We start from the raw sequence: 26,350 nt of genomic DNA, 5'->3' as shown, positions 1-26,350 counted from the left end.
ATAAAATCTTTGCATTAATACAAAGAAAATGTCTTAGTAAGTAGTGTTTCATATTATATGAAAAGGAGCAAGTGTAAGAAGTACTTTATGAGTCTGCCCAGGTGTAATTAAGTTTTTACACAGAGCTTGGGTAACAGACAAAGAGCAACTATGCATTGCATTATAATGAAAATATTCCTCAAATTTTGCAGCAGCAGGAATGAAGGATATTGTGGGTCAAATATTACCAGTCTAAACATAATGAGAACTATAAACCTTGAGAGCCAAAACAAAGTTAAATCACCATACTTGATTTGAGAGTACAAAAGAAACCAAATAAGTTGCCAACTCAATTCACCACCTCTGAATTTATCTAAATATGGAAGTAATCAGACTTTAAAATTTGAGACTAAATCATCAAGAAGAACCAGGGAGTAAGTATCTTTGATATTTTCCAGTATAATAATATGATTCCTTCTCATTAAAATGTTTTAAAATAGCATTTGTTTATGGGTTTGTGAATTCAAAACCTTTTTGATATTAAAATGTGATTATTTACTAACAAGAAAACTATTCATAGAGTCCTAAAGAACCAGCGCAGCAATAAGTCTAGGGCTTTTCATTAACTTTTCTTAAGTTAAATGGTTTTCTGTTACAGAAATGAAATGACCTTCTCTACGTAAAGGAATATCTGCTTCCCAGTAAAAGTTTTGACCATCTACTTAGTCACTTTCTAAAGCATATTGTAAAACAAAAGAAAACTGATGTGCTCATTGCATGAACTAAACTATTTTTACACAATATTTATTTTAGTAGCAGAAGTTACACTCTCTTGTCCTTCCGGCCTTTTATCAGAAATAGAAAACAATGATGTGGGAAAGGGTTGCATCAACCAAACCCATAAAAGTAGAGAACACCAAAAAAATATTCCCATGGAAAACACATATTCTAAAGTGAGATATTTACTATGTACAAGAGTCATTTAAACTTGTGAAAGTTTCCTAAACAAAGTGGGCTTCAACTGGATGCTTGGGGCTAGTGCACTGGGACGACCCAGAGGAATGGTATGGGGAGGGAGGAGGGAGGGGGGTTCAGGATGGGGAGCACATGTATACCTGTGATGGATTCATTTTGATATTTGGCAAAACTAATACAATTATGTAAAGTTTAAAAATAAAATTAAATTAAAAAATATATATATAAATGTGGAAGAGGGCTACATAGCCTCTGTAAGATTATAAACTCTGTATTTAGATTATCTACAAAGCATACTGGTTTTTATAGTACTGAGTAAAGGAGAAAAATAAATTAAATATTATCATATTATCACCAAAGAAGCTAAATATTTTAAAGAATAATTTGAAGTCTTAATAAAGAAAACAGTAGAAGAAATGTCCCAGTTTAAATGTTAACACGTAACTTTTATTTCATCCATGGCCTGTGAGAGTGTATTTTTGAAGATGAGAGCTCAATATTTAACTTCAGATAATATTCATTACTTGAATGAAAGGTTGAAAGGAAACTGGAGAAGTTACTGTATGGGAAGAGAGGTTTTCAATGTCAAACACTACTTCATGATGGAAGCTTTAAAACTTTTGTATTCTATCCGCAAATATCTTTTAACGTTTTTTAAGTCCTATAGGGAGAGCATATTGGAGAAGGAAATGGCAACCCACTCGAGTACTCTTGCTTGGAAAATTTGATTGGACAGAGGAGCCTGGTAGGCTACAGTCCATAGGATTGCAAAGAGTCAGACATGACTGAGCAACTTCAGGGAGAGCATACATTTTCTGTTCTAATGAGAGAGAAAAGAATCAGAAATGAAAAACCACACAAGACCCACAGAATTCATTCTTCTGGGGCTATCAGATGACCCAGAGCTTCAGATTGTGATTTTTCTCTTTTTAATCATCACATATATATTAAGTGTCACTGGAAATTTGACCATCATCATTCTCACCTTGGTGGACTCCCATCTACAGACACCTATGTATTTTTTCCTCAGGAACTTCTCTATATTAGAAATCTCCTTTACAACTGTCTGTATTCCTAGATTTCTGGGCACAATTATCACCAGGGACAAAGCAATTTCATACAACAATTGTACAACTCAGCTGTTTTTCTTCATTTTCTTGGGTATCACTGAATTTTATCTTCTAACTGCCATGTCCTATGATCGCTATGTAGCTATCTGCAAACCCCTGCATTACACAACCATCATGAACAACAGAGTCTGTGTATTGCTTGTCTTTTGTGCTTGGCTGGTGGGGTTCTTAAACATTTTCCCACCAGTTATTCTTTTTCTCCAGTTAGATTACTGTGGTTCTAATATCATTGATCACTTTACTTGTGACTATTTCCCTCTCTTGCAACTATCATGCTCAGACACATGGCTCCTTGAAGTGATTGGATTTTACTCTGCAATAGTGATTCTGCTTTTTACTTTGGCATTAATAATTCTATCCTACATGTTCATCATCAAGACAATTCTGAGGCTGCCTTCTGCCAGTCAGAGGAAAAAGGCATTTTCTACATGCTCCTCTCACATGATTGTCATTTCCATCTCTTATGGAAGCTGTATATTTGTGTATATCAACCCTTCAGCAAAAGAAAAGGCATCCTTGATGAAAGAAGTAGCAATTCTGAATACTTGTGTTGCTCCTATGATGAATCCGTTTATATATACACTGAGGAACCAGCAAGTGAAGCAAGCCTTTAAGGATACCATCCAAAAGTTTATCTTTTTCTCCAGTAAATGCAACTAACTGTAGCATTAAAAAATGAAGTTCTGGTCAATTATTTCTTCATTCATATTCTCTCAAAACTCTTTCACTACAGTTATATGATTCCTTTTTATTTATTCCTATTCTGAACTTCCCCGCAAGTTGAACCAAATAAATTGGATAAAGCTGAATATTGCTTCAGAATTTTCTGTAAATTTTTTATTCATATGTTTTTGATGAAGTATAAAATGTTACAACATAAGACATTTTGTTTGAGAAAATGAATCTCAGGAATAATGTGGATTTCTGAAAATTTCACTCTTCAGTTCAGTTCAGTTCAGTTCAATAACTCAGTCGTGTACGACTCTTTGCGACACCATGAATTCCCTGTCCATCACCAACTCCCAGAGTTCACTCAAACTCATGTCCATTGAGTCAGTGATGCCATCCAACCATCTCATCCTCTCTTGTCCCCTTCTCCTCCCACCTTCCTTCTTTCCCAGCATCAGGGTTTCTTCAAATGAGTCAGTTCTTCACATCAGGTGGCCAATGTATTGGAGTTTCAGCTTCAATATCAGTCCTTCCAATGAAGATTCAGGAATGATTTCCTTTAGGATGGACTATTTGGATCACTTTGCTGTCCAAAGAACTCTCAAGAGTCTTCTCCAACACAACATTTCAAAGCATCAATTCTTCAGCACTCAGCTTTCTTTATAGTCCAACTCTCACATCCATACATGACTACTGGAAAAACCATAGCTTTGACTAGATGGACCTATTAGTCATACTACCTTATTTTAAATAAGAAATAATATATGGGTCAATGTTTAGGAAAATTCTAAGACAGGAGGTTGGTGGACGATCCTTCGCTCACTGGGAAATCTGACCCACCACCTATTTTTGTTAAAAGTTTTATTGAACACACCTGAGCCCTTTCATTTACATGTTGCTCATAGCTGCATCAAAAATAAAGACAGGAAGAACTGAGTAATTGCATCAGGGACACTATGCCTGCAAACCCTAAATTATTAATGTATTACCCTTTTACAGAAAAAGTTTGTGTTGATCCCTGCTATTGATAATCAAAATGATTATACTGATAACAAACATTTAAATTAAACACCAAAGAGTTTGTATAGAATGATGTAGAGAGCTGCATTATCTGATAATATCAGCGTAGGCTCCTATATAAATTTTGTAAAATTTTTACAGATTTTTAATTCCCAGAACTAACCTATCTATTATTTATGGTATATATTTATTGAGTGAATAAGAACTCACAATCCTCAATCAAGTCTAAATTTCACCATGTGAAAATACAGGTTGAGCTTAGAAATTATAAATGTTTCAGCATGAGGGAAGGAGAAAGTAATGGCATGACTTCCCTACAATGTGGAATACTCAGTATTATTTTTATAAGTTGTTTTTCTTGTGTTTCATCAAATGATAGATCTAAGACTCTCAATTGAGTATGGTATGTGAATATCAGGAAAAACTTGCCTCTGAGTTATGGTTACAGTCTTTGTATAATAATGGTTTAAAAATGAGGGATGTGTTCCCTATCCTGAACACATGTGTACGTGTGGCAGATTCATGTTGATATATGGCAAAACCAATACAATATTGTAAAGTTAAAAAATAAAATAAAATTTAAAAAAAAAACAAAAAAAAATAAGGGATGAGTTTGAGTACCTTTCATCATTATATAAATTTTCGACTTCATGGAAAACAGAAAAGAAAAAAGTGTTTAGGGCCAGAATTGCATGATCTTGCATGATTATTCATATAAATTCTGATCAGTACATTTTCCAATATGATAATGCTTAAATAAGCATTTTTAACAAAAACCCTCAAGTTTATATATGGTAAAACTTTGCTCTTGTTACCTTCTTTACTCCTATTGATTAGGCATATCACTTAAAGAGGCAATTAAAAGAATTGTATGTACAAGCTATTATCTCAGAATAGTCACAAATATGAGAAAGTTATAACACCCCTTAGCTACTGATTATCAAAAGATCAGCTTAACATCAAGCTTTTATTCAAATATACAACTGACCACAGTAAATGTGGTCATCTTTGGTATCCAATAATATTTATTTTGTCAGCTACAAATTGGCACTTGTCATGAGTGCTTGCCATCTGTCTCTGCAAGGGTTAAATTATGTGCTGTGCAGCTGCTGATGTTCAACACCGCCTGAAGGAGTTCAGTGTGGAGAGCAGGACTGAGGGATTTTGTGCTCTGGGAAAACTGGCAGGACAGGCCTTCAGATAGTTAAACAGCCTCAGGAGCTGATTTTATGAGCCCAATTCTTGTGTCTCCTCATATCAACAAAAACACTAAAATTCTTCATGGTGATGATTGTTTCTCATAACTAGCAGACTTTTCATGAGTCGACCAGAAACTTTCTACAAAAAGAAATGTGTTTGAATACATGTACTCCACTTTTAACAAATCATATATATACTGTCCTTCCCCTATACCTCTTTACATCTGTTTCTCACAGATATCTGAGGTCTGTCTCCCGGATTGCAATCCTCATATTGCTCCAAATAAAATTTAACTTGCAACTCTCACGTTGTGTATTGTTTTTAATTGATAATTTCTTCAGGTATTTTAAAAGAATTATTATGATACATATGCTAATTTTGGAGTTCCCCAAGAAGTGGAGGCTATTTCATAGTTTTCCCTAATAGCTTTCATGTTTTCTTCATTATAATAGTCTTTGAGCTGATAAATTATACAGCACAGAAAATGTTAAATTAAGTAATGAGAAAGTTTTTTGATTTCTCAAGAAAGTGTAACTACATCATTCTTCTAAGTTGTACTGTTTTCCACATAGTTCCTAAATTGGCCACAATATGAAAAGGAGAGTATATGTAATGTTCTAATGAGACTGTAAGATTATGTTTATTATCCTTGTGTGGTAATAAAAAATAAGATTAAACATGATACAATATTTACTCAATTACTGAAAAGAGTAATTCTGGTGAAATCACAAAATGCTATTATCTCTTGCATTTTAAAATTTCACCAGAAGAAAAGTACATGAGAGAAGGTTTGCAATCTGAATGGAAAAAAAAAAATGTGTATGTATATATATATGTACATATATGAAAAGTTCAAATTTAAATGGCAAAAATAAAATAAACATATGCAAATATCCTTAGTAAACTGCTGACAATAAAAATATAAATGATGAAAATGAATCTAGGGAGGCTGTGTGGATATTAATAAATTTTGAAAAACCTGGAGTTTAATTTAATTGCTTTTCATTCATATGCCTCGAATTCATGAAACAGGGACTTTTATATTTTCATTTCCTTGAGAAAAACATAGTCTTCCTTGCCATGTCCATGAAGGCTCTCTTGACTTGCTGATTCCTAAGAGTGTAGATAAAGGGGTTCAGCATGGGTGCTACTGAGGTATTTAGCACAGCCACTCCCTTGCTCAAAGACACCCTGTCTTTTGAAGATGGATTCACATACATGAAAATGCAGCTGCCATAAGAGATGGAGATGACAATCATGTGGGACGAACACGTGGAAAAGGCCTTTGTCCTCTGAGTGGTAGAAGGGATCCTCAAAATTGTTCTGATGACATATGTGTAGGACAGAATTATTAATGCTAAAGTGAACAAGAGGATAAACACAGCACAGGAAAACCCCAGTATCTCTAGGAATTTGGTGTCTGAACAAGAAAGGTATAATAAAGGGAAATAATCACAAGTAAAATGGTTGATAACATTGGACTTACAGTAATCAAGCTGTATGAAGAACATGAGTATTGGGAATATAATTAAGAATGAAGTCAGCCAAGAGGCCAAGACAAGCAGCGTGCAGACTCTGTGATTCATGATGGTCAAGTAATGCAGCAGTTTGCAGATGGCAATGTAGCAGTCATAGGACATGGCAACCAGAAGGTAAAACTCAGTGACTCCCAAGAAAATGAAAAAAAAATAACTGAGTCATACAATCATTAAAAGAGATAGTTTTATCTCCCGTAATAATGGTGGCCAAGAACTTGGGAATAGTGACAGTTGTGAATGAAACTTCCAATATGGAGAAACTCCTGAGGAAGAAATACATGGGGGTCTGGAGGTGGATATCCAGCAGGGTCAGGGTGATAATGGTCAAGTTCCCAGTGATGCTGAGCATGTAGGTGATGAGCACAAAGACAAAGATCACAACCTGAAGTTGTGGGTCATCCGACAGTCCCAGGAGGATAAAATCTCTTATTTCTGTGTTGTTTCTCATTTTACTTCTTCTTTTAAGTAACCGTCAGAAGAAAACACAAAGGGAAGACACAGAAAAGGGGATTATCCATGTATAACAATGGGATTTGTTTCTGAAAGTAAACTTACTATGCCATGCTAACATAATTCAGGAGATTTTTAAAAACAAGTTAATAAAAATAGGTAACTTACTTTAAAGTAAGTTTTTACCATATGCCAGTATGTGTGTTTCACATAGAATATTTCTTTATCAAATCCCTGTTTTACAGGTTGGAATCAAAGTAGAAATAATTTTTAAAAATCTTATCCAAATCACATACCTGAATTGAAAAAGCAGGGGTCATCACCTAGATCTTTCTAAAACCTAGGAAATACAGTAAAATAAATGCTACCTGTTGACTTGTAAAATGCCCCACCCCCCACACTTAGAGGATTCCCTCCTTGTTGGGAAAGACTTCGTCTTTTTTCAAGCCCCATAAAATCATCCTATCCTAGTTTGTGTCAGCTGGTTCCTTGTATTGCTATTCTCTACTGTAATATAGAAAACCTAAATGTGTCAGGAAAAAGTCACCCAGTGGATATGTCTCCAAAATGAAAGTCATTGGAATGAAATATTTAATAACCTGATAGTTTTCTAAGTTTCCACTTAGACTCATATTAACTTCCCAACCTCATACTCCTCTTCTAAGGCCCCAAATAATGGAATAAAGGAATCCAGACAATGGATTTGCTTCAGCAGTCTTCTCAGATATTAGACAGTCAAGAGAGGAGGCAGAGTGGATGTTTAGTAGATTGCATCTGTGTTATGAGTTAAGGAAACCAAAATGTGTTGTTCAGTCTCCAAATAGTGTCTGACTCATTGTGACCCCGTGGACTGCAGCACGCCAGACTTCCCTGTCCCTCACTATCTGCTAGAGTTTGCTCAAGTTCATGTCTATTGCATTGGTGATGTCATCCATGCCATCATGCCATGGTGATGCCATGCCTCTGATGTCCTCTTCTCCTTCTGCCCTCAATCTTTCCCAGCATCATAATCTTTTCCAATGAGTCAGCTGTTGGCATCAACTGGCCAAATTACTGAAGCTTTAAGTAGATAGCAGCAACGGAGCTGCTCTGCTACATCAGTCAGCTCAGTTCAGTTCAGTTTCTCAGTCCTGTCTGACTCTTTGCAACCCCATGAATTGCAGCATGCCAGGCCTCCCTGTCCATCACCAACTCCTAGAGTTCACTCAAACTCACATCCATTGAGTCAGAAACGCCATCCAGCCATCTCATCCTCTGTTGTCCCCTTCTCCTCCTGCTGCCAATCCCTCCCAGCATCAGAGTCTTTTCCAATGAGTCAACTCTTTGCATGACATGGCCAAAGTACTGGAGTTTCAGCTTTAGACTCATTCCTTCCAAAGAACACCCAGGACTCATCTCCTTTAGAATGGACTGGTTGGATCTCCTTGCAGTCCAAGGGACTCTCAAGAGTCTTCTCCAACATCACAATTCAAATGTATCAATTCTTCAGTGCTCAGCTTTCTTCACAGTCCAACTCTCATATCCATACATAACTACTGGGAAAACCACAGCCTTGACTAGATGGAAGTTTGTTGATTCCTATGCAGCTCTGCTACATAGGAAATCCCAAACCAGAATTAGGTCATCTATGAATGGTTTAGCACCAGGTTCCCTACAAATTGGGCGCCGTGATGGGTGATGGGGTGACTACATTTCTGCCTGCATCCAGTCCCAGGATGAAGGGCTCTCTGCACCTGACCCTGGTCCCAAAGAACAGGGTGGCGCTCCCTTTGGGACCCCGCGGAGTCCTGCCAGGAGGGATGTTGAGGGACCAGCTATCCAAGGCCAATCAAGGCTCCTGTGATGCTGACATATCATTCTGCATGGGCAGGACTCTCACTTAGAGGTGTTCAGTCATAATCCCACAGATGGTTGCTTCGCTCCATTGGCTCTTCAGCTAAGCTCTCAACCAAAGTATATGGATATCTGAAAACAAACATTACCTTCCAGAGAATATTTTTTCTTCAAAATTTATTCCATCTAAATGTTACTAGTATTTTCTGTCCGTTTCTGTTTCTCAGAAGTGTCCAACACTTTGCAGCCCCATTGACTGTAGCCCACCAGGCTCCTGTGCCCATAGAATTTTCCAGGCAAGAATACTGGAGTGCAGGTGCCATCTTCTACTTCAGGGGATCTTCCCCATCCAAGTATTGAGCCCAAGTCTCTTGCAAATCTTGCATTGGCAAACAGATTATTTACCAACTCTGCCACCTAGGAAGTGTCTACATTAATATTCCCTTAATAGAATCTCTATTTTGTCAGTGTATTAGTATAAACATGAAATAGCAATGAAAACCTTTATTTTGTCATTCCATTTAACGGTAATAATAATGAATTTATGTTAAAAGGAAGCTGAGTTTCCTCAATAAATTCAGGCAACCCAGAATTTGATACATATTTACAAATATAAAAGTCATTGTTCTCAGTTAACAAAAATCATCTATAATTAACAACTGTGTCTAAGAGTCATACATGACTGAGCGACTGAACTGAACGGAACTGATGACTCTGATCTGTAAACCACTTCTGGAATGTGAGGTGTTAACCATTCCTGGGATGGTTTTGGTAAAGTAATGAAGAATATATCCAAACTTCTAAGACATTATTTCCGAGTTTTTTTTTTTTTTCCTTACAACTCATTCAAGCTTTTTTTTTCCCTTAGTCCCATGGAACTTAGGATAACAAGTTACATATTCCTTTCTGTCCCTTCCTTTGTAATGAATTCTAGTGTCTTGGATAAGGGCTTCCCAGGTGGCACTGGTGGTAAAGTACATGCCTGCCAATTCAGGAGACATAAGAGATGTGGGTTCCATCTTTAGGTTGGGAAGATGCCCCGGAGGAGGGCATGGCAATCCACTCCAGTATTCAGCCAGGAGAATCCCCATGTACAAAGGAGCCTGGCAGGCTACAGTCCATAGGGTCTCAAAGAGTCAGATATGACTGAAGTGACTTAGCAACAGTGTCTTGGATCTCATTGTCGAAACAGGCATGTGGCTCATTGAAAGTGAAAATTAACCTATATGATAAACAAATGCTGGCCATTGTGTTAAATAAGATAACTGGAAGTGATTTTCACGACACATATGCTATTCCATAGTAAAGTGTAAGCATGGCTTCTTTGAGAAAAGATCACTAGCATTCCCCAAATTCACCAATTTAAAAAAGTGACAATATTTAAATGTCTATTAAAGATTACATTCCTTATTTTATATAAATTGTGAGACACGAGTGGGAAGCTCTCTAAATTCAACAATATAATTGGAAACAAATTAGCTTCTCACATTCTCTATGTGTACTGAATTTTCTCTTCATAACTTTAAGACTCCTAAGGAAATCATAAGTAATTCTATGAACACATATATCCTCAAGGCAGTTTTCACCCTTTGCATACGACACAGTATTACACTTCCTTATCTTTTCCTTTCACTTGAGGATCTTTTTCTTGGTGTTAGGTTTATAAGCTAGAATAACTTGTCACAGAAGAGAACAGAATATTTATTAAATTTGATATATTGGGTAATAGCCTGGTTTTATAACAACCCTAACCTTTTTCTAGAATGATTCATTCCACTCCTGATTGTGTTTGCTGACATCTAATACCATGGAAAAACATCATCATGACTGTAAGGGGGAAAAAAAAATTCATAAGAGTTAATTTAGATTATTTTCAGATTATTACTTTATGACTGCCTTTGCTAGTCCTACAATTAGTTCAGAGTCCTGTTTCTCTCAGACCCCTAATTTAAAAAAAAAAAAAAAAAGTCCTTGTTTCTTTCTTAATGAAAAAGGGAAATCAAATTAAAGCACCAATAAGTATGAATAGGAATAATGAAGAGAAAACTGTAAAGGCCTAAGTCACTCTCAAAATCTGTATATTTTCCTAGAAATGTTGCTTCTCCCCTAATTGTCTATGTTTTAACTGTTATCTATGCCTGAAGACAATTTTTAACTTAAAAAGGAAATAAATTCTTATAAAAATATGGCATCAGGACTTAACTTTAGTTAAAAATGTGTGAGGCTATTAGGGATTTGTATTCCAAGAGAAATTATTAAAAATACAACTCTCTGAGTTGTATAGGTTGTTATAGGTTTCTTTTCCACTATGAACATGACTATTATATTTCATGGAATTATTATGAGGGCTAATTTAATTAAAAGAAAAGTGATATTATATAAAAATTTTAAGGCATGCATTCCCAGAGTAAATACTATTTTTATTATTATTCCTAAAAGTAAAATCAATTATTACCTTTGAGGAAGATGATCCCAATATAAAAAATAATAACCATCTTTGAGGAAACTCGTTTGAGAGACAATGATAAGATTTATGCAGTTATCTAACGGACTCATAACAATATTTTTATGTAATGTTTGAATAACCTAACAATGAGAGGCTAAATTTTAAACAAAATCATATAGCTAGTAAATAGTCAAATTGGTATTCTAAATTCTTTCTGCTTGAACTGAAGCATGTGTTATTTATCAAACATATATTCAATGAAGAGGACCAAACTCAAAGAGTAATTTTCTAACAATGAATAAATAATTAGTAAGACAAACAGAAAGTATTAATGTGCTCATTCTTCATAACCCTTGATATTTACAGAAAGGAAAGGCAACTCCAAATTATTCATCTCCATGTAATGAAAAGTTAAGCTAAGAATGTATAAATCAATGCTAAGAAAAAGTTGTCATTGGCTTTTACTTTACAGTCTTACCCTTTTTTGTACAAATGCATCACTTCAGGTGACTGAAGCTATTTTAAAAACTTGATCACTATTTCAATTTTAGGATAAGATATCGAGCATTTCTAAGAATACTTTATCTCACCACATTTGAAATTACCTTATTTCTATAGATAAATTTCCTTGATACATGTTACATGGAAGCCATGGGAGCAAACACAGTGAAGGGAAGCAAGATATGGAGTTACTGTGGTCCTTTCTGGATGTGATTTCTATATGAATTTTAACCTGCATGAGGCAAATGTTGCTTTATCCACCATATGGCCAAGGCTCATGGGAAATACTCCAGCGAATCAAATGTGACAACAGGGCCAAGAGGAAATACACTAAGGATTATAAACATATTATCAACATTTATATCACTATTGAAACAGAAAACTTTGTAGATAATATCCAAACAGATAGAAAAGCATGAGAACTAAGGCAGAAGCATATGGATTATTTTGCTTACTATCTATGTGAAGATATCTAAATGTACAGGATTTTGGAAGGGATTTCCTGAATATCCTAAATCACCATTTCTCTGAAGAATAGACCTTTTCCCCCTTGCCGACTAAACTACTGTGATGAATGAATCTTATGAGTAAACATTACATTTTCCTTTATGTGATAAAATGCCTCTATAAAGTTGCTCTCTGTGCTACTAAATAAAAGAAAAATTCAAAATCAAATACAGCATAATAAAAATAAGAATGAGATCAAATATCATACTCAGTGAATTCCAATGAAATTTATGAGAAATTTTGGATTAAATACACTTTAAACTGTTCAAACTCTTCAAAAACACTTTTCAGGGTTTTTTTTCCATAATAATAGTACTAACTGTTGAGAAGGATCTACCAGAGGTCCTGTTTTCATCTGATTGATTGTTAGTGTTACAGTAATTAAGGAAAGCATAAAATCTAGTAATTTTACAGGAATTTACAACTCATATTCCTTTTAATCTAATTTTAGAAAGGCCAGAAAATTAAATAAACCTCATCTATTGACTCAATCACTGTTATTCATTCAAAAAATATTTATTGAGATTCTTCTAGCTTTAGATACTATAGGAGCACTAGAGACACTACAGGATCAAAATAGATATGACCCAAACTTTAATCAGCTTACCAAGGAATCTCCAAACACAAATATAGAAGATATTGTCATGGGCCATTAACAGGTTGGAAAAGAATTTCCAGACATATAGAATGAGAGGGAAATAAAGTTTATTAGAGTGGGAGATGCTGATTAGAAGAGATACTACACTTGATCTTAGTTAAAAGGCTGAGAGGCAATAGACTTAGGGACATGGGGAGAGGGGAGGAGAGGGTGAGAAAGAGCAACATGGAAACTTACATTACCATATGTAAAATAGATAGTCAAGGGAAATTTGCTGTATGGCTCAGGAAATTCAAACAGGGGCTCTGCATCAAAAGGGTTGGGATTGGGAGGGAGTTGGGAGGGAGGTTCAAAAGGGAGGGGATATATGTATAGCTATGGCTGATTCATGTTGAGCTTTGACAGAAAACAGCAAAATTCTGTAAAACAATTACCCTTCAATAAAAGAATAAATAAATTTTTTAAAAAAAGAAAGAAAAAAGAATGAGAGACGCTGTTACAACAGTGAGCCAGCTCAAGGGAGAACCAACGTTGAACAGTCCTTAGTCCACTTTTATACCCAGGGTACAAGTACAAGGAATGGGATAGGTATCTTGAGGGTCACTTGCTGATTGAATGAGACATGCATATTGGGTAGGGAAGAGTAAGGCAAATACCTTCCTTGTGTGGGGTAGGAGGGGAGACAGGTTATACTGCTCAGGAGGACCTGAAATCTGTTAATAGTTATGACATGGGGGAGGGAAGGACCATATGTGTCTGCTTTTTCCGTTCCTGCATTCCAAGACCCTTTTTGGTTTTATCTGCTTTTTAGTCCCTGGGTCACCACATTCCTCCCTTCCTTTATTTTTAGGGCCAATTCTTTGGCCCCTGTTCATACCCTGTTCATGTCTAACTATCTACCTATTGCCCCCTTAGGCATTTGGGAACTGAGTCTCAGGAGAAGAGGAACGATGACCACTCTGGCTTCTTCAGGCTGTACAGGGGTGTCATGGGGCTCTGGGCTCCCTTTGCCTGCTTCTTTGTCAGTGTGCATTTATGGAGGGAGATGAGAGTCCATGGAATGATAGGGTGATTTGTTTCAGCATTGTCTTTGGGTTGGTCAGAGGATATTCTTGTTGTACTACCACTTGGAGATTTCTTGTATTCTAGAAGAAACAAACTTAACAAAAAAGTTAAAGGTATATGGCCCAAAGATTAAAAGAAGTAGGAAAGCTGCTCAGGTGCTAGCCAGGAGAACCAGGGCCAGACATTGGTTTGTGACATTAGTGTTTCTCTAGGTACAAGAAGATGCAAGAATTTGGGCTCATAAAATCTTTACCTGAAAACATCTTACTATCTGAAGGCCAGTTCTTCTGGGCTTTTCCCAGAGCACAGAGTGCCTTATTTCTGATCTCCATCCTGAGCTCCTTTTAAGGGGTGTTGAAGGTCAGCAGCTTGCAGTGGTCATGATATAATCTTTGTAGAGGCAGCTGGCAAGTGCCAACTCCTAGTCAGCAGGGTCCACATATTGACCATGCTTTGAGTGCATTTCATGCCCATTGTGCCCCGCAATGCTGGGAAGGCTCATTCCAGGTCCGGGGAAGATTTCATTGATCTTCACCACTCAGGGTGCTGTTATTGGACCAGGTCTTGTGAGCAGCAAAAGTCTCTGGACCATACCTGTCTTACTAGCCTCTTGGTCCAGGAAAATAGTCCCTCTTGTTGCTTCTTCCCATATCTAGAGTTACATTATTACAATCATTGACATCATGGAACTGCTTATCAGCATTTTATCACAGGCTCAGTCACACATTTATTAACATAAGAAACAATCTTCTGATACAAGAGACATAGAAAATAGTACAGCTAGCAGCTGGTAATAAGGTCACAAGCAAGAATTTAAGTCAAGAAATTTCATTAGGTATAGCCCAGCACATCCTGGGTGATCTGACTTGGTTAAATGACTATAGACAGGTGTGACTCTCCTGGTTGTACATCGAAAGGTTGGTTATAGAAATAAGCTTAAGAAACAAACTTAGAGTGTCCTTTTTAATAACTTAATTAAACCTTTATCAATATAACGTAACAGTAAGGAACTATCTCAGGAGTGAGTCGTAGTAAACACACACCTTAATTAACAAAACTAGAACTTAATATTAAGTGAAATATAATTTTTTTGTCATTGTGAGGGCATTAACCCTGTAGCCAGGGAAGGCTTTAACCCATCAAATAAAAATGAGATTTGTCGGGGAGCCTGAAAAATCCAAGCGGCCATCTTGGATTTCCCATAGCCCTGACTCTTTGATATACAGCTATTGTTAACTCATTTTTAATTCTCTAATTTAGGAGTAGATTATTGCCATGTTTTAAGGACATCAAATAGCAAAAGTCTAACAGTGAAGGGTTATTTCTTGTAGAAGCAGAATGAGCTTTTACATGTATCATAATCTTTAATAATTCTTATTTACTTTACCAAAGTAACAAAAGATTTAAAAAACAAATAAAATACTTAAAGGCAAAGAAATTCATAATCTGTTATTGAAAGCTTCATTCTAAGAAAACTTTGTTCTCTTAACATAGAGAATGGCTAAATTCCATCCTGTTACCAGTTTACCAGATAACAAACAAACAAAAGTTTTTATTGGTTACTCTTAGAAAAGTCTTTTCCATAAATCTTGAAATAGCTGTATTCTTGCAAAGGCATCACAGTGAGACCATAGAAGGCATGTTAAAATCTGATTAAATTGCAATTGACAAAGTAGCTTGGCCATTGCTGTGATACGTAACACTAATATGATAACTATAATTATAATTGAGCACATTTTTATCAGGGTATATCAGATCTATACGAATTCCACATAATTTTAGTATATATATATATATTAGTAAGTCAACCGTATAGTATGATCTGAGAAGATTTATCATCCCTTCAACAATATTTCCCATGTAACCTAACATGTCTAATGAACCCAGGTGGTTTAATAGCTCTTTGGGTTGTCTCAGGGGCCCTCTGAAGCATCCCAAAGTCATGCTCATAAAATATGTGAGTCGCCCCCAAATCTCTTGGTGGACTTGATGATGATGAAGTCCTGAACAAATCCAACTCCAAAATACTGGAGTGGCAGTTGAACCGCCACTTGGTGTAGGTAAAAACATCAAGTTACAAGGGAAAAGAAGAAACAGAAAATAACCCAATCAAATAAAATAAACCTCAAAATTTTTACCCTAAACAAATGGAGATTTTTAAACACTTAACAAAGACATCAAAATAACCATCACAAATATTATCACTAAATTCAGAAAAGTGGCAGTGTTTTAGTTTTATTGAAATTATTCTGAATTATTTGAATGAATTTTTTTCCAATATAATAGCAAACATGTGAATTATATACAAATTACATGATATCATGATCAATATTTACCTTCAAGACATGTATTGAGTTTCACAAAATAAATATCTTGACATTAAAAGTCTGATGCATGAGTACATACCTCTTTGGACTGAATTTAGCGTATGCCGACTAAAAAAATATAGTCACAACCTGAAAGAAGAGAGCTATTTTATTTGATGGGAATGTTTAGGACTCTGAGCCCAGGAAACAGCACCTCAGTAGCTCTGAGAAAACTGCTTCAAGAAGACAGGAGAGGGAGTCACACTATAAACAAGTTCGCAACAAAGAGAGCAGGCAGTCTGAACACCAAAGATCAGGTATCAAATTAAGGAATTTAACATTCTAGGTATGGGAAGATGCAACCTCTAGGTCCACTGAATTAATTCCTTTCATAAACACCTCAGCTGCTACTGCTACTGCTAAGTCGCTTCAGTCATGTCCGACTCTGTTTGACCCCATAGATGGCAGCCCACCAGGCTCCCCCGTCCCTGGGATTCTCCAGGCAAGAACACTGGAGTGGGTTGCCATTTCCTTCTCAGCTATCTGGGGCCAAATCCGGTTCCCTTGTTCACCTTAAAGAGTTGCAAGTGGCTACTTCTTGCATCACCCCTAGGTACTCAGCAATCACCATGAGGGAATGAGACTCTACTGGTTCTCAGTTTTGGGAGCTCTCATTCACATTTGGAGACCAGAAATTGCTGATGGCTGTGACGTTTCTTGTTTGTTGATATGACAGGAGATATTTTCACTTCACACATAATATCACACAGAATATATAGATTCTTTAAACCATAGGAAATATTAATGTCCATCTTGAAAATACACAGGAAATTACACACTCATTTTGAAACTCTATATTTGAAGTACAAGGTGGTATCATAGGATCTTTTCAAGGACTGTTGAAGAGAATTAAAGCCATCTTTCACATTGTGCTATGTATTAAAGAAATACATTTCATTCTTACAAAAGTTCTGCATGAGAAATAACCTTATTATATTTTTAAATGTCAAAAAATAATACACTGGAGAAACAGGAATGGAAGTAGAAGCAGCAGACTGGGAAAATAATATATTAACTGTCAGGTGGCATGTTAAGAGACTATAAAGACCAACCATAGTTATACAGACTTTAAGGAATTTCAGGAATTAACCAAACTGCCATTTAAAGTTGACCAAAAAATCATTTATTGGCAGAAAAGACTGCTTTATAGACCATGTCTTTGAAGGCTTGTTTCACTTGCTGGTTTCTCAGGGTGTAGATGAAGGGGTTCAGCATGGGGGCCACAGAGGTATTGAGAATAGCTACTCCTTTTGTCAATGATGCCTTTTCTTTGGCTGAGGGATTAGCATACATGAATATACAGCTTCCATAGGAGATGGAGATGACAATCATGTGAGAGGAACAAGTGGAGAAGGCCTTTTTTCTCTGACTGGCAGATGGGATTCTCAGAATAGTCCTGATAATGTACATATATGACAAAATCACTAAGGCCAAAGTGAATAGCAAGGTAACCAAAGCAAAGTAAAAACCAATTATTTCTAGGAACCATGTATCTGAACAAGACAATTGTAAAAGGGGAAAATAGTCACATGCAAAGTGATCAATGACATTGGAAGCACAGTAATCCAGCTGGAGGAGAAGCATAAGGGGTGGGAAAATGGTCAGAAACCCACCAAGCCAAGCACAGAGCACAAGCAGGCTGCAGAGTTTCCTGCTCATGATGGTTGTGTAATGCAGGGGCTTGCAGATGGCAACATAGCGGTCATAGGACATGGCGGTTAAAATGTAAAATTCAGTCACCCCCATGAAAATAAAGAAAAATAGTTGGGCTGCACAATTGTTGTAAGAAATAGTCTTGTCTTTGGTAATAATTGCCCCCAGAAATCTAGGGATGCACACAGTAGTAAAGGAGATTTCTAAGAAAGAGAAGTTTCGGAGGAAGAAATACATTGGTGTCTGGAGATGGGAGTCCACCCAGGTTAGGGTGATGATGGTCAGGTTTCCAGTGACACTTAATACATATGTGATTAATAAAAAGAGGAAAATCACAATCTGAAGCTCAGGATCATCAGAAAGGCCTAGAAGGACAAACTCTGTGATCACTGTGTGGTTCATTTCTTTCTCTTTTTCCCTTCTTTTTTCTTCTTTTAAATATATTTAGATAGAAAGTGTATTAAAAGGAAGTGATGAAAAATATAATTCATGATGACCAATATCATCATCATTTCTAAAAGCATTCTATCTAATTCATGCCAATATTGTTTTCTTTTAATACCTTATTTACAATTTTTCTTAAAATGTATTTGTGGGTCATGTTTTATATAATAGTTCTCTTATTCTAAATCTAACAGGAAAAGTTAGGAAATCTTTATATGAGTCATATTATTCAGAGATGATAAATGAATTTGATACTTTTTGCTTTGTCTAGTTTATGCAAGTCCTTGCAGTTTTGTTGGGATAATCCTATAAAACATACATCATTTTTTGTCAGGTATCAGAAAACACTGCCATCTAAAAGAGAAGTGGATGATCTTAATTCCATCATAAGATATAAATGAAACTTAAAAGAATAAAGTAACAACACCTTTTATGGAACAAGAAATCAATTCACGATTTTCTTAGCAAATAAAATAAACTTTAAAATATTTAATGATTAGATAATTTAATTACCAGCTTTATTTTTAAAATTTAATTTTATTTTTAATCTTTACAATATGATATTGGTTTTGCAAATTGGGGTTTATGAATGTAATTATCAACATGAATAGGCTATAGGTATTAGATATTACTTACAAGAAAATATAATTATTTTATATATTAAATATCATTCACTTAATGGTTTATCTGATAATTCCTTTGAAATCATTAATGTTTGACATTCTCTAAGATTTTCTATGTATATATGTATAGAAACTTTATATATATAGAAGACTGTGTATATTTTTGAGCTTAAAAGAATATGCAGTATTTATCAATTTTTTATTTTGCACTGAAGCACGAACTGAAAAATAACTACTTGCCTCAGATAGTAGCAGCTCCATTACCCAGACTTCAGCCCAGTATATTTTCCATTTGAACATCTTTGCTTCTCAGCTATTAAACTTTATGAACAACTGTTTTATTCCCTTGGAGTTCTACCCCATATTTATCTTTTACATGAGGTGACTAATCCAAAAGGATATTCCAGAAATGTAGAGGAAAACCTCTCCTATTAATCCAAAGCCATTCAGCTGATTCCCAGCTCCACTGGATGTTTCTATCATTCTGCATATCTGGTTTGTTAAAATCATAATAGCTCCCTTATCTTATTTTAGATATTCACATTTCTGCTGTGAATAATAGAAGATAAATCATCACTACTCTGCCAGACACTAGTAAACATCACACAAATCAAATTTGATTATTTTTTATCTATTTTATGATGATTCATGAAAAATAAAAATGGAACATCAAAAACCTTAAGAAGATATGGAACTTCTATCATCCTCTTCAATAACGTTGGTCTAGAAGTTTAAGGGAGCAATATTTAAAGTGAGAACTGCAAGTGACATGGCAACGTGGGGTATTAAGTGTGTAGAGTCTTAAACTAGGATCTGGCATTTAGTTGCACTAAATGCTCAAATATTCAAGTTTAGCTGTTGTGACCTATGAAGAGAGACCTGTGTTGATCTCCTGGGAACAAAGCCCAGGCGACAGCTGTGCTATGACGTGGAACGTCAGGGATTTCTGGAAGCTACCATTGGTGTTCTCAGAGCCTCCTGACTCTCTTCTATAGTGAATCTCTCTTGGGAATGTTGATGTTCATCCCACAGAAGAGTTCAATGAGGACTTCTACAAAATAATACTTTTTTCATTTATCACAATTATTTACTATTTTTGAGTAATAAAATAGATGTGAAATCTTACAAAAATAGCACTCAGTCGACTTTAGTTTTAGTCATATTCTTGGCACATGAAAGTTTTCTACATATACACTTCATTACTTATCCTTAGACTTCATTGTTGTTGGAGCTTCAAGGTTCTTTCATAATTCTAAGTTATATAAGAACTTTATTAAATATTAAGAGTAACAAGGGAAAAATAACCTACAAGGGAACTTCCATCAAGTTATCCACTGACTTTTTAACAGAAACTCTACAAGCCAGAAGGGAATGACATGATATATTTAAAGTGATGAAAAGAGAAGAACCTACAATCAAGAATACTCTACCCAGCAAGCCTCATTCAGATTTGATGGAGAAATCAAAAGATTCCAGATAAGCAAAAATTGAAAGAATTCAGCATCACCAAACCAGTTTTACAACAAATGCTAAAGGAACTTCTCTAAGCAGGAAACAAGACAAGGAAAAGACCTACAAAAAATAAACCCAAAACAATTAAGAAAATGATAATAGGATGATACATATTGATAATCACCTTAAATGTAAATGAGTCAAATGCATCAACCAAAAGACATAGACTGACTGGGTGGATGAAAACCTGTGCATGTATGTACTTCCAAATACTATATCTCTCTGCTTAACCTCCCAAACAGTATGGAATCATTTTATATTATTAGGTTCCTGCATTGATCTTTAAATGCTCTCTGGCTAATGATTGTGAAAATTGAAAAACATCTTTTACTATTGTGATTATGTAACTATTACTCCTTAATATCATTGTATCATGATTGGGCAACAATAGAATTCTATATCATCAACACTAACATTTAATAGGAAAACCTATAATCACCTTTTAAAATAAAGATGCATATCTGAAATGTCTTGGAATTTTTTGAAAAATACAAATGCCCAGGTATTGCTTTTTTTCTCCAAAGCTCCAGATACGATTCTAAGGAGCAGCCATGTTTAAGAAGAACTGGACCACAGGATGATCTTTTACTTTTATCTAGTTGGTTTCACTTTTTCTATTTGATATTCAGTGCTCCCATCTCATTTAGCTTTTGTTTTCAGATTTCTCCATCTCTTCTACTTTTTTTTATGTCCTTTTCTCAAGCTTTTATCAAGCATAGTAGAACAGTTTTCATATACATATATATACATAGTATTTGTAGCGTATATATATATATCTCTCTCTCTCTCTCTTAGAAAATTATGAATTTTTTCCTAAATAAAAAATCTGACATTTTGATTCAACTTGACTTCATATTAATAAAATTCTATATTTCTAATTATAAAAATAGATATACAACAAGCAACAAAGTTTTATTATATCACACAGAGAACTATAAACAATATCGTGTAATAAACTATAATGGAAAATAATTTGAAAAATAATATATGTGTATATGTGTAACTGAATTACCTGGCTATGTACCTGAAACACTGTAAGTCAACTATACTTCAATAAAGTACATATGCTAAGAAATTTTAAAAAAGAAATGGAGCTTTATGGTACTCAAGGATGAGATTCTGCAAAGTATTTTAAGATCACTATAGAAAATTATTCTACACTATAAAGTCTTTTAAGCATGTAAAAGACTATGTAAATAATCAATAACATGTCACAGACCATAACAATGTTTACTGAGCTTAGAAAAAGATTAGAAACTCATACATATATATATATATATAAATTCTTTACATTTTTAATAGTAGTTCTGATAATAATGAGAAGGAGAAAAAGAAAGAGGAGGGTAGAGATAATTTTTTTTTCAGCAATGACTATAGTCTGGGATAACCCAGAGGGATGGTATGGGGAGGGAGATGGGAGGGGGGTTCAGAATTGGGAACACGTGTACACCCGTGGCAGATTCATGTTGATGTATGGCAAAACCAATACAATATTGTAAAGTAATTAGCCACTAATTAAAATAAATAACTTAAAAAAAATCTATAGTCCAGACCTAAATCCCAGGGACAGGGGAGCCTGGTGGGCTGCCGTCTATGGGGTCGCACAGAGTCAGACACGACTGAAGCGACTTAGCAGCAGCCACAGCAGCAGCAGACCTATTTTAATTGTTTTCTTCATATTGCCTCTTCGAATCCTGCCAACAGCTTTATGAGGTACCTGTAAATGTTATTCTCTTGCAGAAATATTTATCTTATCTTTTTCTCTGAAAATATTTTATAAGATTGTTGCCCAATTGGTCAAAGTTTATGGGAAATTTTAAGACAGCAAGTGGATAGACTATCTATAGCCTATTGGGCAATTTTGGCTCATGAACTATTTTTATTAAAAGCTTTATTAGACATACTTTAGGCCTTTCATTTACATGTTGTTCATAGCTGCATCCACACTACAGAGAGGGACAGTTAGTTACCTCAAGGACTCATGGTCTACAAATTCTAAATTATTAATATATGACCCTTTTATAGAAAAAGTATGTCTTGACTGGTGATATTGATAATCAAAATGCTCATACAGATTGCAAACATTTATAATAACCACTAAGGAATTTGCATAGTGTTATGTACAGAGCTGTATTATCTGATAATATCAACATAAACTCTCTCATATCTTTTGCAATAATTTTACAGTTCTTTTAATTACCAGAACTACACCTCTCTACAGTCTATGGTATAATTTTTTTTTTAGTTATTAAGAAGTCACAGTTATCAATCAAGTCTAACTTCAGTATTTTCACATTTCCAATTAAGCTTAGAAATTATAAATGTCCAACATGAGGGGAAGAAAAAGTAACTGCATGACTTCCCTACAGTGTGGAAATCGCCTCAGTATGGTTTATAAGTTATTTTCTGTGTGTTTCAGCAAATGATGTATCTAAGACTCTCAACTGAGTATTGTACAAGAATATCAAAACTTAGTTCAATGAATTATGATTACAGTCTTTCTATAATAATGGTTTAAAAGTGTAGGATGAGTTTGAGCACTCTCCATTATTATTTCAGTTTTTGACTTCATAGAAAACAGAAAAAAATGTTCAGGGCCAGAATTGTATGATCTTGTACAATTGTTCATATAAATTCTAATCAGTACATTTTCCATATGATATCATACTCTACTGCTTAAAATAAGCATTTTTAACAAGAAAATCTCAGTTTTGTGTATAGTAAAACTTTGGTACTGTTAGTTTCTCTAATACTGATTAGGCATATCACTTAAAGAGACAATTAAAAGAATTGTATGTATAAGCTATTATCTCAAAATAGCCACAGATATGAGAAAGTTATTAAAAAAAAACTTAGTTATTGATTATCAAAAGACCAGCTTAACATCAAGCATTTATTTAAATATACAACTGACCATAGCAAATGTAGTCAAATTTGGTATCCAGCAACTACAAATTGGCAATTGGCATGGGTACTTGCCATATAACCTCTACAAGGATTAAATCATGTGCTGCTGCAACTGCTGACCTTCAACACTCCCTGAAGGAGTGAGGGTAGAGAGAAGAAATGAGGCACCCTCTGCTCCAGGAAAACTGCCAAGACAGGTCTTCAGATAGTTAGATACACTCAGGAGCTGATTTTATGAGCCCAATTCTTGTATCTCCTCATATCTAGAAAAGTACTAAAATTCTTCATGGTACAAATTGTTTCTCATGACTGGCAGAAGCTTCATAAGACCAGGAGAAATTCTAAAATAAATGTGTGCTTAACTGTATATCAAAATCACATATACACTATCTTTCCCCCGTACCTCTTTGGAACAGTTTCTCAGAGTTATTTGAGACACTGTCTCCTGGGCTGCTCATATTGCCCACCTAAAAACTTAACACACAGCTCTCAAGTTTTTAAGTTGCCAGTTTCTTCAGGCTTCTTAAAAGAATAGTTATTATATATATGTTAAAATTGGCATTTCCCCAAAGCAGGATCTATATCATAATTTTCCCTAAGCAACTATTCATTATAATAGTTTTTTGAATTGAAGAATAATATAGTGATGTTTGAATGGCATCATCGACTCAATGGACATGAGTTTGAACAAATTCCATGAGATAGTAAGGAACAGGGAAACCTGGGTGCAGTCTTCTGCAGCCGGGGAGTCTGCAGTCCATGGGGTCGCAAAGAGTTGGACATGACTGAGTGACTGAACAACAGCACAGAAAATGTTAAACTCCATAATGGGAAACGTTTTTTGATTTCTCAAGAAAATGTAATTACATTTTTCTTTTAGTTGTACTGTTTTTCACATAGTTTCAAAGTAGGCCACAGTATGAAGAGGAGGTTGTGTGCAAGATTCTAATAAGACTGTCGGATTATGTTTATAGTCTCTGTGTACTAAATTAAAAATAAGATTAAATATGATTTAATATGCATTTAATTTCTAGAAAACCTGATTTCTGGTGAGATTGTAAAACACTATTCTCTCTTGTGAGCACCTGTTCTGCCTCTTTCTGACTTTAATTTTCTAAAAATTAGTGTGAAATAATGAAATTAATTTATATAAAAAAAACTAATTTTTCTATTACCATAAAAAAATGTTTCAAAGAAGGAAATAAAATCACTCCCATAGTTACAGACTAGAAAAACCAGCCCTAAAGGAAGAAAAGTACATGAGAAAAGGATTGCAAATTGAATGGAAAAAAACTGTATACTCTATAAGCATATATTTGTGTATATGATGTGTGTATATATATATATATATATATATGAAGAATTCAAGTTTAAATGGCAAGAAGAAAATATACATATGCAAATATCCTTGATAAACTGCTGGCAATAAAAATATGAATGATTAAAAATGAATCTAGGGAGGCTGTGTGAATATTAAGAGGTTTTGAAATTCCTAGATTTTCATTTAATTGCTTTTCATCTTATGGGTCTAATTCATAAAACAGGACTTTTATTTTTCATTTACTTGAGAAAAATACAGTCTTCCTTGCTGTGTCCATGAAGGCTCGCTTGACTTGCTGATTCCTTAGGGTATAGATAAAGGGGTTCAGCATGGGAGCTATGGAGGTGTTTAGCACAGCCACCCCCTTGCTCGAAGACACTCTGTCCTTTGCTGATGGATTCATATACATGATAATGCAGCTGCCATAAGAGATGGAGATGGCAATCATGTGGGAAGAACAGGTGGAAAAGGCCTTTGTCCTCTGATTGGTAGAAGGGATCCTCAAAATTGTTCTGATGATATATGTGTAGGACAGAATTATTAATGCTAAAGTGAACAAGAGAATAAACACAGCCCAGGAAAACCCTACTATCTCTAGAAATTTGGTGTCTGAACAAGAAAGGTATAATAAAGGGAAATAATCACAACTAAAATGGTCAATAACATTGGACTTACAATAATCAAGCTGTAGGAAGAGCATTACTAATGGGAATATGATTAAGAATGAAGTCAGCCAAGATGCCAAGACAAGCAGTGTGCAGACTTTGTGATTCATGATGGTCAAGTAATGCAGCGGCTTGCAGATGGCAAAGTAACGGTCATAGGACATGGCAGCCAGAAGATAAAACTCAGTGACTCCCAAGAAAATTAAAAAAAATAACTGAGCCATACAATCATTAAAAGGGATGGTTTTATCTCCTGTAATAATGGTGGCCAGGAACTTGGGTATACTGACAGTTGTGAATGAAATTTCTAATAAGGAGAAATTTCTGAGGAAGAAATACATGGGGGTTTGGAGGTGGGCATCCAGCAGGGTCAGGGTGATAATGGTCAAGTTCCCAGTGATGCTGAGCATGTAGGTGATGAGCAGAAAGATAAAGCTCACAACCTGAAGTTGTGGGTCATCTGACAGTCCCAGGAGGATAAACTCTGTTATTTCTGTGTAGTTTCTCATTTTTTCTTCTTCTTCTTTTGAGTAACCTCCAGGAGAAAACACAAACAGAAGACACAGAAAAGGGGATTATCCATGTATAGCACTGGGATTTGGCTCTGAAAGGAAACCTACTATGCCCTGCTAACATAATTCAGGAGATTGTTTAAAAGTTAATGAAATAGATAACTTGTTTTGAAGTAAGTTTTTATGACATGTCAGATTTGTGTTTCACATAGAATGTTACTTTATAAAATCTCTAGTTTACAAATTGGCATCAGGCTAAAAATATTTTTAAAAATCTTATAAAAACAATATATCCTTCACATGAAAAGCAAGGATTAAAATCTATGTTTTTCTCAAACCTAGGAAATACAAGAGGAGAAAAGGTACCTCTTGACTCTTTAAAAGTGTCTCCACAGGATCCCCTCTTATCGGGGTACTCTGTGTCTTTTCTTCAACC

At 35.2% G+C, this 26,350-nt stretch overlaps 3 protein-coding genes and 1 pseudogene across 3 annotated transcripts; 1 reads left to right on the top strand and 3 right to left on the bottom strand.

The window, feature by feature from the left end:
- The first annotated feature begins 1,799 nt into the window (after positions 1-1,799).
- Positions 1,800-2,744, top strand: OR6C7 (olfactory receptor family 6 subfamily C member 7). Its single transcript, NM_001390664.1, has one exon. It carries the CDS (start codon positions 1,800-1,802, stop codon positions 2,742-2,744), a length of 945 nt encoding a protein of 314 aa, NP_001377593.1.
- Positions 6,020-6,959, bottom strand: OR6C271P (olfactory receptor family 6 subfamily C member 271, pseudogene; annotated as a pseudogene).
- Positions 17,397-18,332, bottom strand: OR6C3 (olfactory receptor family 6 subfamily C member 3). Its single transcript, NM_001390544.1, has one exon. It carries the CDS (start codon positions 18,330-18,332, stop codon positions 17,397-17,399), a length of 936 nt encoding a protein of 311 aa, NP_001377473.1.
- A 6,640-nt stretch (positions 18,333-24,972) lies between these two features.
- OR6C1S (olfactory receptor family 6 subfamily C member 1S) lies at positions 24,973-25,911 on the bottom strand. Its single transcript, NM_001390546.1, has one exon. The coding sequence runs from the start codon at positions 25,909-25,911 to the stop codon at positions 24,973-24,975; it is 939 nt and encodes a 312-aa protein (NP_001377475.1).
- Positions 25,912-26,350: the final 439 nt, after the last annotated feature.

Source organism: Bos taurus, chromosome 5 (assembly GCF_002263795.3).
Source record: "Bos taurus isolate L1 Dominette 01449 registration number 42190680 breed Hereford chromosome 5, ARS-UCD2.0, whole genome shotgun sequence".
NCBI classification, from domain to species: Eukaryota; Metazoa; Chordata; class Mammalia; order Artiodactyla; family Bovidae; genus Bos; species Bos taurus.
The sequence above is the reverse complement of the archived record's forward strand: the minus strand, read 5'-3'. Positions and strand labels throughout refer to the sequence as shown.